This window comes from Peromyscus maniculatus, chromosome 19 (genome assembly GCF_049852395.1).
Source record: "Peromyscus maniculatus bairdii isolate BWxNUB_F1_BW_parent chromosome 19, HU_Pman_BW_mat_3.1, whole genome shotgun sequence".
Classification (NCBI taxonomy): Eukaryota; Metazoa; Chordata; class Mammalia; order Rodentia; family Cricetidae; genus Peromyscus; species Peromyscus maniculatus.
Window position 1 is genome coordinate 61,574,299 of NC_134870.1, and position 12,505 is coordinate 61,586,803.

At 37.1% G+C, this 12,505-nt stretch overlaps 1 protein-coding gene across 1 annotated transcript; it reads right to left on the reverse strand.

Annotated features, from left to right (window-relative positions):
• Positions 1-511: 511 nt before the first annotated feature.
• On the reverse strand, positions 512-10,847 carry LOC143269500 (dynactin-associated protein-like). Its single transcript, XM_076554702.1, has 3 exons — positions 10,728-10,847; positions 6,454-6,618; positions 512-1,460 (listed from the first exon to the last, which is right to left on the reverse strand). The coding sequence occupies exons 1-3, from the start codon at positions 10,782-10,784 to the stop codon at positions 1,020-1,022; spliced, it is 663 nt and encodes a 220-aa protein (XP_076410817.1). The 5' UTR covers positions 10,785-10,847; the 3' UTR covers positions 512-1,019.
• Positions 10,848-12,505: the final 1,658 nt, after the last annotated feature.

Below are 12,505 nucleotides of genomic sequence, written 5' to 3' on the forward strand. Positions count from 1 at the left end.
GGCGCACGCCTTTAATCCCAGCACTCGGGAGGCAGAGCCAGGCGGATCTTTGTGAGTTCGAGGCCAGCCTGGGCTACCAAGTGAGCTCCAGGAAAGGCGCAAAGCTACACAGAGAAACCCTGTCTCGAAAAAAACAAAAAAAAAAAACAAAAACAAAAAAAAACTTTATTTTATGTAGATAATTTATGCACAGGGAAATGCAGTGTTATGAGCATAAGCAAAACATGCTAAAATCGAAGTGCCTGACTTTGTTAAATTTTAGATGAAGCTTTGTAATGAGCTCCTAAGTGAACCATTTGGATCATTTTCCCATACAAAATTATCCTATTGGAGCTACAGAATCAAGTTCTGATTCTTATAACTGAAAAGTTCAGTCATATTAAAAATTTTGGCACTTTTAGAAATTCTATGTTGGTTTTGTGAAAATTGGGATAATTGTTGCATTCATAGTGGTCCAAATTACTATTCTTCAAGTTGCATCCTTCTTGTGGGCATGCTTGAGACATATTGAGTTCAGCTGGTATGGAAGAGATAACTGCAATTCGTGTTTGGAGAAAAGTCAGTGTGGAAGTAACTGTAGGGTGATGGATATTAGTGATAACTAAAAGTGTACTTGATGGGCAAGAAGCTATTTCTATGACTGACAGTAATTCTGTTAAGTCTAAAGTGGTGTTTGTTGCAGGCTCCCATGACTAGATGGAGATTATAACTTAGTGAAGGAGAGTAAAGAGCACTGTTATTATAGGATAAGCAGAAGTTACCATTGCAGGTTAAACAGAAGTACTATAGTAGTAGTTGTCAATTCAGTTGAACAAAGGTTCCATAGAAATGATGGGGAAAGCCATGATGGTATTGATTGTCAGCTGTGTCTACTTGTAGTAACATCTAGCGCTATTGAAGCTTCCGCTGTTAGAGGGCTTATTAAGGTGGTGGCATCTTGGTTCACGCAACTGTTGCAATTGTGAGTCAGGAACTTCAGATGGAGCAGCAGTGGTGTGCATGACCTCTTCTGTGCTGGGTTATATGTTGGTTTCTGTAACACTGGTGGTGGATGTGGTTTCACTTGAAGCTGTAGATAATGTGGTTAAATGCTGGGTTGAATCCATGGTTGTGGCTGACGTTTCAGTGGATGCCGCAGAGGTTGTGGGCTGGGTTGAAGTGGATGTCCTTGCTGGCTCAGTAGAAGTTGTTGTGGCTGTTGTGGCTGTTGTTGCAGGGGATGTCGTGGTGGTTGTAGACCCTGTGGAAGTGGTGACTATGTTTTGAGCAGTAGTAGAGGTTGTTCCAGGAGTAACTGTAGATGCTTCAGTGTTGGAGGGTAACTGGATAACAATGGGGGAATTGTTTCTATTCACCAGGCTCAGTGTGAGTACCCCAATTGCTGTTGTTAGCACAGAGGCTAATAGACTAGCCAGGAAGACTTTCCACAGGGACAAGTCACCACAACTATTTCCAGCCACCTATGAAAAGTATAAATTAGAGTATTAGTAATAAAAGAAAATGCTTGATTTATCATCTTTTCTATTTCTTTTAACTTACTGCATTAGCATTGTTTGGATCACTAAATATCTGAACTTTTGACTTTGAAATCCTGATTATAGCCGGGTTGGAAGAAATTCCCCAATGTTAGAAAAAAGACAAACCTGTTAATATCTCTTTTCTCATTATATTTTCTTTTGATTTTTAAAAAAATGGACTTTAGATTATATGGCAACTTTAGATTTACAACAAAACTAATGAGAAGATACATAGATACTCTACATACATTTTGTAACCAAGGAGCCCAAACTCCCCAGTTGTCAACAGCTCCTACCATAGTATGCTTTGTTACAACTAATGAACCCATACTGATATACACTTAGCAGCTAGAGTCCACATTTTACTTGAAGGTAAATAAAAAAATTTAGTGTGTGTGTGTGTGTGTGTGTGTGTGTGTGTGTGTGTGTGTGTGTGTGTATGAACATATAAACTCATGTCATATATAGGAGAGTGAGAGGTATAACACTATGGTATTGTAAAGAGTCGTTTCACTGTCTTAAAATTCTCTATGCTCTAGTAATCCTCCATCCTTTATATACTTTTGTCTTATCTAACAACAAAAAAAATACATTCAATGAGACATTTTCTTTGTCTCCTCTGGATGTTGACATTTCCTCCAAACTGCCTTTAGGAATTCTGTGCTGTGACCACTGTGTCTTCTCTTACGGTTATTGGTCTGATTGTTCCATAATGACTTTCAGCTTGACCAGCTACTTCAGGAGTCCACATTGCACAGTCTCCCTCCTTCTGCTGCATTATTTCCAAAAGAACCTCTGACATGTTCCAGTTTTTGTCACCTCTGTGACAAATCAATCTCCCTGCTCTCTCTAGAGCTGGTCCACTGGTGGGGAAGCCAAGCACCTAGAAAGAGTAACCATTAGTCCTAACGTGCTGTCACCATCCTCAGGAGCTTATGCTTTGTTCTATCATCCTGTTGTATGTCTCGGATTAAGCTATTGCCTCAATATTTTAAAACTTTCTCAGCCCCTCTCTCTTCCAGTCTATAACGTCCATCCATCCACCCTCATGCATGTATCATCCTTTCTCATTCCCATTCAAGAATTTCATTTCTTCCTGCTGCATCAGAAAACCGCCAAATGAGAACTTTGCAGACGTCTACTGATGAAATCTATGAAGCCCCAACTCCCCATCCTTCTTGATGGCTGCCAGGGGAATATGTCTGCTCCTGAGAGTGATTACCTCTCCTTTGTGTGCCACTCTCCCCAGCCTTTACAGCAACTTTCTGTTCCGATTACCCTCTCTTCCTCATAGATTGAATACTTGCCAGTTTCCTCAGTTCCTAATGTTCCAGTCTGCCCCATTTTACACATACACACACAAAAAAATCCCTTCTGATGCCCAAACCTTCCTAGCTATTTTTCCCCTTCTCTGAAAAAACAAAAGTCCCCAGTATTTGTCTACGTGCAGTAGACAAATTCTTCAACCCAATGCAATGTGGCATCAGTTCCCATCATGCCGCTGAAAATGTCATCAATGACAATCACAAACTAAGATCTTGCTGACATGTTCAGGCCCTCTTCTGATTTAAGCTCTTGGCAACAACTGCCTTTTGGGAACTATTCCTTCTTTTTTTTTCTTGGCATATCTCTTTCATTTGCTTTTGTGATATTCCAGTCTCTTTGATTTCTTCCTAATTCCCCAGAATCTTCCCAATTTCTTTTGAAGGTTCATTATTTATGCTCAGTCTTGACTGCTAATGCTCCCATGCTCCATCTTGTCCAGTGTTACTTTGGAGTTAGCAATCTTCTTTACATATGTATTTTCAGTTTCTATCACAGTTACTACAATCTGCCACTGTTGTGAAAGTAGTCGTTCTGTGTGCAGTATAAAATGAAGGACACTATATTTCACTGAAACTTTATTTCCAGGTCAAATGGTGGGCAATAAAGGGCCAATCTTCCACCCTTCAATCTGTCCCATCATTTCCATGGTTTACACATATAACTGAATGACTTTCAAGGTTACGTCCACTTCAGGTCTATCCTCCAATCTTCAAATGAATACAGATACCACTCCTTTGATGTCTCAAATATACCTTCACTTCATACATAATATTTCTCTGTCTCATCAAATATTGCCCATCCCAGTCATTCAGTTCCACTAGCTAGAATGGGGCCGGTGGGGGGGGGGAGTCATCCCTGAAGTATACAAGCCCATTGCTAAGGCTCCTTAACTCACTATACCCTATTCCAGCATTGTCTACTTTCTCTCCATCCCTTCTGACATCCTCTAGTCCTAGTTTCCTTCCACTATGCCTTGAGCTTGAGCAACATCCTTGGATTACATGGGCCTCTGCTCTGTTTCCTCGATGCACTTACTTGTAAATTAGGACAAAATTGGCACAGGCAAGTTTATCAGATGAGTGTGCTATGTTTGTTCTTCACCTATCATTGATTTAAAAAAAAAACTTTTTCTGTCCTCCATCTACCATACATAATGTCAAATAGTAACCCTACTACAGGGTGCAGGGACCACTGGCACTTAATTTTGCTCTAATACTTAATACTAGTCAATGGAGATACTAGTCATTAGGAAAAGAATAATATAGTATAGAGACTTAGAAAATTATTCTTAGGATACCCAGTTCTCTAAGGAATGCTGATTGTCAGGTAATGTATTAAATTATAGTAGTAATCCTTTATAACTTTCTGTTTTTCAATATGTAGATGGCTACCTAGGCCCTAGTAAGACCAGAAGGACACAGTCATCATTTTATTCTCAAGATTAACATTTGGAGTTACACAATAAAAAGGACTTCCTCAAGAGTTTGTGTTTATGGTCATAAGTTCTCCTTCATGGCCCATGACCTCTCTAGCCACGGGTAATTGGCTATGTTTATAAGAACAGGTATTAATTGCCTCCTATTGATAGGCATTCAATTCCAATTAGACAGATGTTGATTATCCGAAGATAAAAATGCCACTATTGTATCACTAGACATATTTTCAAGGGAGAAAATCAAACAATAGTCTTACCCAGTTGTAAATTCTATGAACCACAACAATGCCTGTCCCAGAACAATATCACCTTCCAATACTATGAGAGCTAGTACTAAGGGAGAAGGCTTCTAGATCAGTTCTAATTGGCTTTCTCCAAATCCAGTGTCTAAAGAAATGTGATATTGTCAGCCATAGAGTCTTGTCTTCAAGTTCTGGGAGGCAGCCAAGGAAATGGCAGTAGCTTATTCTGTTTGAGGAGTTTCTTGGACCCCCTTAAAACAAATTTATATAAAAGCATCTTGTTGTAAATATTAGAAATAACATCCATAAAATCACTAGTTCTCAAGGCAGTATAATTTGGGGTTGGAAACGGAAGTTTGAAGATCAAAAGTTATTTCTTATCACTTGGTTGACAATAAGCCCCTTAAAGGAATAGAATCTAAAACTTATAGTCTCCAGAGAGATGGAATGAGACTTAAATTCAAGATGTAAACCATGGTGTTTTCTGGGAAAAAAATTTGTGGCACCAAAAAAGCTGGAGCAAGATGAAAACTAGAGACAGGGCAATCAAAGCCAAGGCAAGCCTGAGAAAAGCTATGTGACTGGAATTTTAAAAGCCTGAAGAAGGGGAAGTAACAGTGAAGCCATGCACATCTCGCAGGGGTCCAGAACACTGCCTTATAGAAATTTCAAAGGATTCCTTTAGTGAAATATACTACAAGTTAGAAAAGAATGAAAATCCCTTCTTGTGTTTTGGCTCCTTCTAGCAAAGATGATGAGCTCTTTAAAGTCTTATTTTCCTTGGCTTTAAATGGTACATGAAGGGCTAAAGTCAGTCAATGTCATTACTGATTGCACATCAGATTCACATGGGGTGTTTGTTTTGTTTTGTTTGTTTGTTTGTTTGTTTTGTTGCACTAACTCCAACCTACAGTTTTGACTTCATTAAGATAAGGTTAATGTCAGCTCTTGGCTTATTTTACAGTCCTCAGGTAAATCCACTGTGCAGTCAGGATTAAAAAACAGCAGACTAGAAGTTACTAAGAACTCTTTCAATTCTATAATTGCTATGGATTACTTAACTGGTACAAAGAGAATATATCCATCAAATTGTATTCGTTATTTCACACTGCCACAGACATAATATAAATGGTTGACATTTTTATCAACAACCAAGATATTAGGCTCAAAGTCTATGTTCTGGTTCAAATAGCAAGATTATGTAGGGAAAAGAAGAAATGTCAGACTGGGGAACCGGACAAATTGTCAAACACCAGTCAATTATAGTCAAGATCCTCTTTCTCAGGATGAGTACTTAGAGATAGAATTGTGATTTAAAAGTAATTTAGCCAATTGAACATGGGGTCAAGAACCAAAAAGCTGAGATTGACTTCCAAAGGTATTGGATACACTCCAAATAATACTTTGTATTTTAGGTAAAGTTCTCATGCACCAAGGTCAGAATTCAGAGATCCAAATAGATGGTCACACATAGCTTTAGAAGGTCCATAAGAAAACAGTTTAAGAAAATCAAGCAGTCACCCAAAGAGTAGGATCCATGAAGGTTAACATGACAATTTCCTTACCAATGCCTAAACAGCAAATTAAACACTATTCCAATGTTGCTTCCTTGCTCACTCCCCAACTGTATACTTGGAGCATATATTTATATTTCATATTGTATTTTCTTTGATTTTTATTTAGTTTATTTGTCTATAATGAACATTTGATTTCAATACTAAAACATTAGTTCTGTGAAAATAGATCATCAAGTAGCAATCTTTCAAAGCATTGATTCACAGTGACTTTTGTAATCATACTGAATATACAGCAAATATACAATATGTACATAGACAATTTCCTAACCATATTATGTGGGAAAAAAAACAGACTCAGTGGATATCATTGTACAACATATCCTAACCTGGCCAAAAGCAACAACAGCAGACCTTACCTGTATGCTGCATGGTTCTGGGGATTGACATTCTGAACGTGCAAGGATTCCTGGGCTCACCATGACTCTAGACAAGTTAGAAGATGCATTTCCAGTTACATCATTTGAAAATAGACGCCAACATGCATGATGTTGAGCTTCCTGGCCATTTGTACAAGTGCTTGACTACAAAGATGAAACACAAGTGAGCAAAAATGCCATGGCTACAATTCTAGAATTAAACACTCCTATCAAAAACAAATGAAGTGTGACCTTAGAAAGTAATAAATATCTTCTTACTCTCTGAGAACAAAAACTCTAGATAGACTATTACTTACTATACTTAATCTGATTTCGAGGAATGTGTATCATCCATCTTCCTCCTTATATTACGTGAGTGTTAAATATGTTCATGTTGCAAACCACCTTGGCAGGTAGAACATCTATACTCTTTCACAGCTAATCAGGTATAGCCTGTTCAGGTCCTATAGAAGAAGAATGTTGAAGCAAAAGGAGTTACAGGATTTGTTATAACAACACAATAGCAACCTCGTGAGCCCAGACCTTACAGTGTTAAGGGCACTGTCCTTCCCATTGTGCCAGACTATGAATAGTATGCTATTGTGATATGAATGCTGTGGAATAACGCTTTTGTACACTGGTTTAATAAAATGCTAATTGGCCAGTAGCAGGACAGGAAGTATAGGCAGGATAAGCAGACAAGGAGAATTCTGAGAAGAGGAAGGCTGAGTCAGGAAACACCAGCCCACCATCCAGGGAGCATCATGTAATGGCACACAGGTAAAGCCACAGAACACATGGCAACATAGAGATTAACAGAAATGGGCTGAGTTTAAGTGTAAGAGCTAGTCAGTAGTAAGTCTGAGCTAATGGCTGAGCAGTTTTAATTAATATAAGCCTCTGTGTGCTTACTTGGGTCTGAGCAGCTGTGGACTGGGCAGGACATAGGAAAACTTCCAACTACATAAGCTGACACACTATATATGGTAGTTATTATTCTTCACTCATCAAAAATTTTCAGAGTAACTCCTTCACACAATTGACACCAAACAGAAGAGTTTATTGTGCTTATGATATGTATTTGCTGTACACTCCATAGATATGTAAACAGAAAAAAATCATCACAACAACAAAAGTTTTTATTCTCAAGAAATGTACTTGCTAATGGAGATCAAGAAAATTCAAAGATAATGAATAGTCACTATAACTGTAAAATGTTGAAAGAGAGGGATAGATGGGAATTTTAAATGAATGAGTTTGTGGACGAAAGCTTTCAGGCAGTGAGTTTTCTTAAAATGTGTACTGAAGAGTGGAGAAGAAGGCAAGGTGAGTGTGAAGATAAAATGGATTCATGGATGTTGGGCAAAAGTTTTTGTTGCAACTCAAAAACACAGTAATGGCTGTAATCATAGTATTTGGGAGACTGAAAGTGGAGGATTACCGTGAATCTGAAGGAAGCCTGAACTGAAGAATAAGACTGTTTTTAAAAAAAAAAATCCAATATGAGCCTGGGAAGGTGAGTTAGTATGTAAGAACACTTTGCTTGCAATCATGAAGACACAAATTTAAAACTCAAGCAACCATTGAAAAAGTTGGGCATGGTCTTTTTTCTGTAATCCCAGCAATGGGAGGAGAGATAGGTTGATCTGAAGTGCTCATTGATTAGCCAGTGTAGCCAACTGGTGAGCTTCTCATTCAGTGAAGAATCTGTTTCAAGATAATTAAGTGGAGAGCAAAAGAGAAGATTGCCAAGTGTCCTGCTCTGATCTCCATGGGAATACATATGGACATGCATGCCAGCATATTCTTGTAGGCACTATACAATACATGCACACAAACACACACACACACACCAAAATATAGAAATTTATATATGTGAATTATCTGAGACTCTTCATCTCATAGGAAATTATATTTACTTCTTCACTAGGACTGTTATCTGACCTCACTCTACTTCAATAATTAACTATTGGGGTGACTGAATGAGGTAGTGTAAAGTGATACAAAGAATGAATGTCTAGCACAGTGTGCATTCATTCACTGTTAACTGCCATTATTCTTATGGGATTAATGATTTTATTACTATGGGTATTACTAGTAATTGTTTTATATCGCATTGATTTAATTACCCATTACTAAATAGATAAAGAAGTAACAGCCAACCAACTGGTAAGCACCATTAAAAATTTCAAACTATAAAAAAAAAATTAAAAACTTTCAGATTAGATTTGTATGGAGCCACTGACACGTTAAAAACTATCACAAAAAGTACAAAATTTTCATCAATTATTGACAAAATAAAATATTCTCTATACAAAAACTAATTACTTAAGTATTTCTGTAAATACAAAATCAGAGAACTAAGACAACAGCTCTACGTTTAATGAGGAAAATCTCACTATTATTAACTAGGTACATTTGAGGAGGATAAGGACTTACTTGACCAAAATATACCTGGTTCTGTTGCATTGGTTTCATTTAGTCTGGCTGTGGTGGACAAAGTCAACTAATTTAATACACACTGCAGGCAATGTAAAATCAATTCAGTGGGTTATTTTCTTTCTCAGAACTTTTTGGCCCTTTTTGTATGCTAGCCCTTTCAAAAGAGGTGACAGATAAGTCCACACTACAGCGACACATCTCTAATCTGGACTCAGCTATGCAAAGACCATTTTACTGAGTTAAGTTGTTCTGGTTCTTAGTAAAGGTGCTGTCTACAAAGCTGGAATAGCTAAAGAATATGGGTAAGTTTAATCATATAATTGGCATTAATTAGCAATAACCAGAGGCAACTATCATGTACTACTTGTAACTGGCAGAGGAAATTCTGTAGGCATCTCCTAACTCTGTAAGGACTGACTTAAGGCCTATAATCCTAACTGAAAATAACACAAGATCCACCTTCTTTATTGTTTATTATCTGTCAGCAACTTTTAAGTTACAGCATTTGAATTTGGTCTTATAAAATTATTGAAGGCAATAATTAATGTCTATAATAAAATGTAACAGTTACTCTCCAGATATACACTATAAGAAGAATGTGAGGCAATATGTATAAAAAACATTCAAATGTGTTCTCATCTACAGAAATCATCAAGACAATGAATCCAGATTAATGTGTATATAATATAACGAATATAGCTAAGGAGCCATTGTATTCACATCAGGACATTTGGACATCTTGAAAAAGGAAAAAATATTTTGTGTATGCAGGAATGAAAAGTCTTCCAGTGGTTCTTTTTTTTTCTCAGTAAACACTGATTGAAAAGCAGAACTTCCACCTCTGATTTATATCATAAATGATTCATGCAGGGTGATTGCCACAGTTCCTCGTGGCCATGGCAATATTTCTTCACACTCCTTTCACCTATTCTTTAGGCAGGGAATTTTAACTTTTCATTTTTGTTTTCAAAATAGGCTCTTCTTTGTTCTGATACCAAAGACTATCTAATCAGATACAAACATACATACAAGCATTTGTGAAAACCATGCACTACTAGTTTAGTTCCTGGTATAGAAATATTTAAGGGTAAATAATGTTATTTTATATGAAACAGCTATGTTTATATTTCTTTCTCAATAATATGTAATATTAATATCTGGCTTTCCACCATTTGGGAAGATAAGCATGTGCTAATGAGTAAGTTCAATCTTTCTCAAATGTACCTAGTGGATTATGTTTAATTTTCTTCCTTAAACATTGAGCTGTTATCATCAATTCACTAATTTCATACTTATTGAAATACCTAACTTACATAATCATGGAGGTTTTTCCCAATGGTATTCTATTTTATCAATATTAAATGAAAATTACACATCTTTTGTATTTTAGTAACAGTTCCTGGTGTTTCAATGGCGACATACACTTCTAGTCTCAAAGTTTTGTGTGTTTCACTGTTTGCAGTCTCACAGGCCTACAGATCAAACATAAAACCTCAAAGCATCAAATTGCAAAAATAAAATTACAAATGATGTCATTGAGACTTTATGTTCAGATGACAGTGAGAGTTAATCAGATTAACTTATGTATCGCAGCCATTGGGACATTCTTACCACTTTGCAATTATAAATACTTAAAACAATGTCTAATATGGAATTTAAAAGATACAGCACTAAAAAAAGGAGCAGGGCAGCTAATAAAAGATGACTTCCTTTTGGAGAGACATACAGTGATAAGGTCTTGACTACATAATAGCAAAGAAATTTCAGGTTGTTAACATTGAAAATAAGATTTTAATGTAGGCAAAATATCAAAATAGAGAGGCAATACTCACTGACTGTTTTCCAGGGTGTTCCATATTCACTACATATTTTCCATGCTTCCTGTCCATTCTTGAGCTGCAAATATTGCATGCTTAACTCCAAGAATATTTTCCACAGACCATTGTCCTTTATATCTGCAGCCAGGAGAAACAATAAAAGCACACTGTGGAAGTCACTAGGATGCATCTAGGCAGGCATGGATTAAAGTAACTAATATGTAATTATTCATTAGAATGGGATTCACCTTAGAGGAGGAAATGAGGTGTTAATTATAGACAGACAAAAGGTTCATACTCCCTCAGCACTGTTGTGACACTGCTCACAACACTCATGACAGAAAATCTATGAACATTTTCCATATTATTTTTGTTGGCCTTCTCATTCAAGCACTTGCCTTCTATTTCAGGATCAATGGAAAGCCAAGACCAAACTTCTGATGTGAAAGTCACCATCACTTTTCTATGATGAAGCACGGATGCCTTCAGATCACTATTTACACCATCTCTTCTGTATATGGGGACAGCTACCTTTTCAGTTTTTCCATTTATGTCTGGATACCAGTCTGTCAGTTACTCAGCCAATTTACATGTTAAAATATATTGGTATCAATTCCCTGTGCTGTAATGCCAAGTGAATAACGAAATGTTAAAAGGCTTTAGAGTGATTTGTTACTGTTGTTAAATGTTTTGGATTGGGACATGTAAAAGATCTCAGCAGATAAAGGTGAAAGCCTAGGGACCTGAGATCGTCCTTGGAATAAAGGTAAGAAGAAAGGAGAGCCAAGTCCACAGTTGCATGCTAGTCTCCACATCTGCATCATGGCACCCCCGCCCCTCCACACACACACACCACACATGCATGCACATACAAACCTAGTTTGTCTTCAATTTGAAAAATCATTAAATCTTTTCTTGGCTTATTCACTCAACAAGTCATAATAGTGTTTGGAAGGCATACCATATATTTTTCTAAGGCAATAATTTATGTAGCAAACAAGATGGACCTCATCCTGCCCTTTCTGTACAACCTTGCGTCCTGGTTTGTTTGTTTGTTTTCAAAACATTTGATTCACTGGAATGTTCCTTGTGAGCACATTCAGCATCTTTAGGAGTGTTAGTGGAGCAGCTAAAGTAACATAGCTTCGTACCTCAGAACAGAAAGAACACATGAAACCATAGAAGATTTGAGAAAGTGAAAGAATTCCTTCTAAGAGCAAATAAAGGCACTGACAACTTGCTAGAGTATAGATGAACATTGAGGGCATTATGCAAGTGAAATAATTCAGTCTCTGAGGAAAAAAAAACACTATTAGATTCTCAAATTCATGTGAGTACTTAGATCATTAGAAACATAACATGAAATGTGCTTCAAGGGGCTAGGAGAAGAGGGGAGTGGAGGCATCTTACTTCATGGATATAAAGGATAAAAAGTACTGGTAATGGTGACAGTGGCCCATTAGGAATGCACTTAGTACCACTAAACCATTCACTTAGAAATGGCTGAGACAGTAAATTATATATGTATATTCTAATAAAAGTTGAAACTCAAAAAGGTGACTCAATAATTTCTAAAGATTTTTTTATTATTTTCATTGTGTGTGTATGTACGTGTGTGTGTGTCCACATGAGTGCACATGCCCACAGAGCCAGAAGGTGGCGTCAGACCCCTGGAGTTGGTGTTACAAGCTGCCTGATGTCAGCCATCTCTGCAGTCCAACTTACTCATTTTGAAGCATTACTCAGTGGATGAAGATTCAATAATCTGAATCATGACGTTTTTCTTTAGAAAA

Bases quoted from the DNA above. Each gene is read 5' to 3' on its own strand.
- LOC143269500 (XM_076554702.1), bottom strand. From the start codon at position 10,784: ATGGACAGGAAGCATGGAAAATATGTAGTGAATATGGAACACCCTGGA. The intron at 6,619-10,727 runs GTGAGTATTGCC...TCATCTTTGTAG, and splicing joins AACACCCTGGAAAACAGTCA to TCAAGCACTTGTACAAATGG. The intron at 1,461-6,453 runs GTAAGGTCTGCT...TACTTTTCATAG, and splicing joins CAGAACCATGCAGCATACAG to GTGGCTGGAAATAGTTGTGG.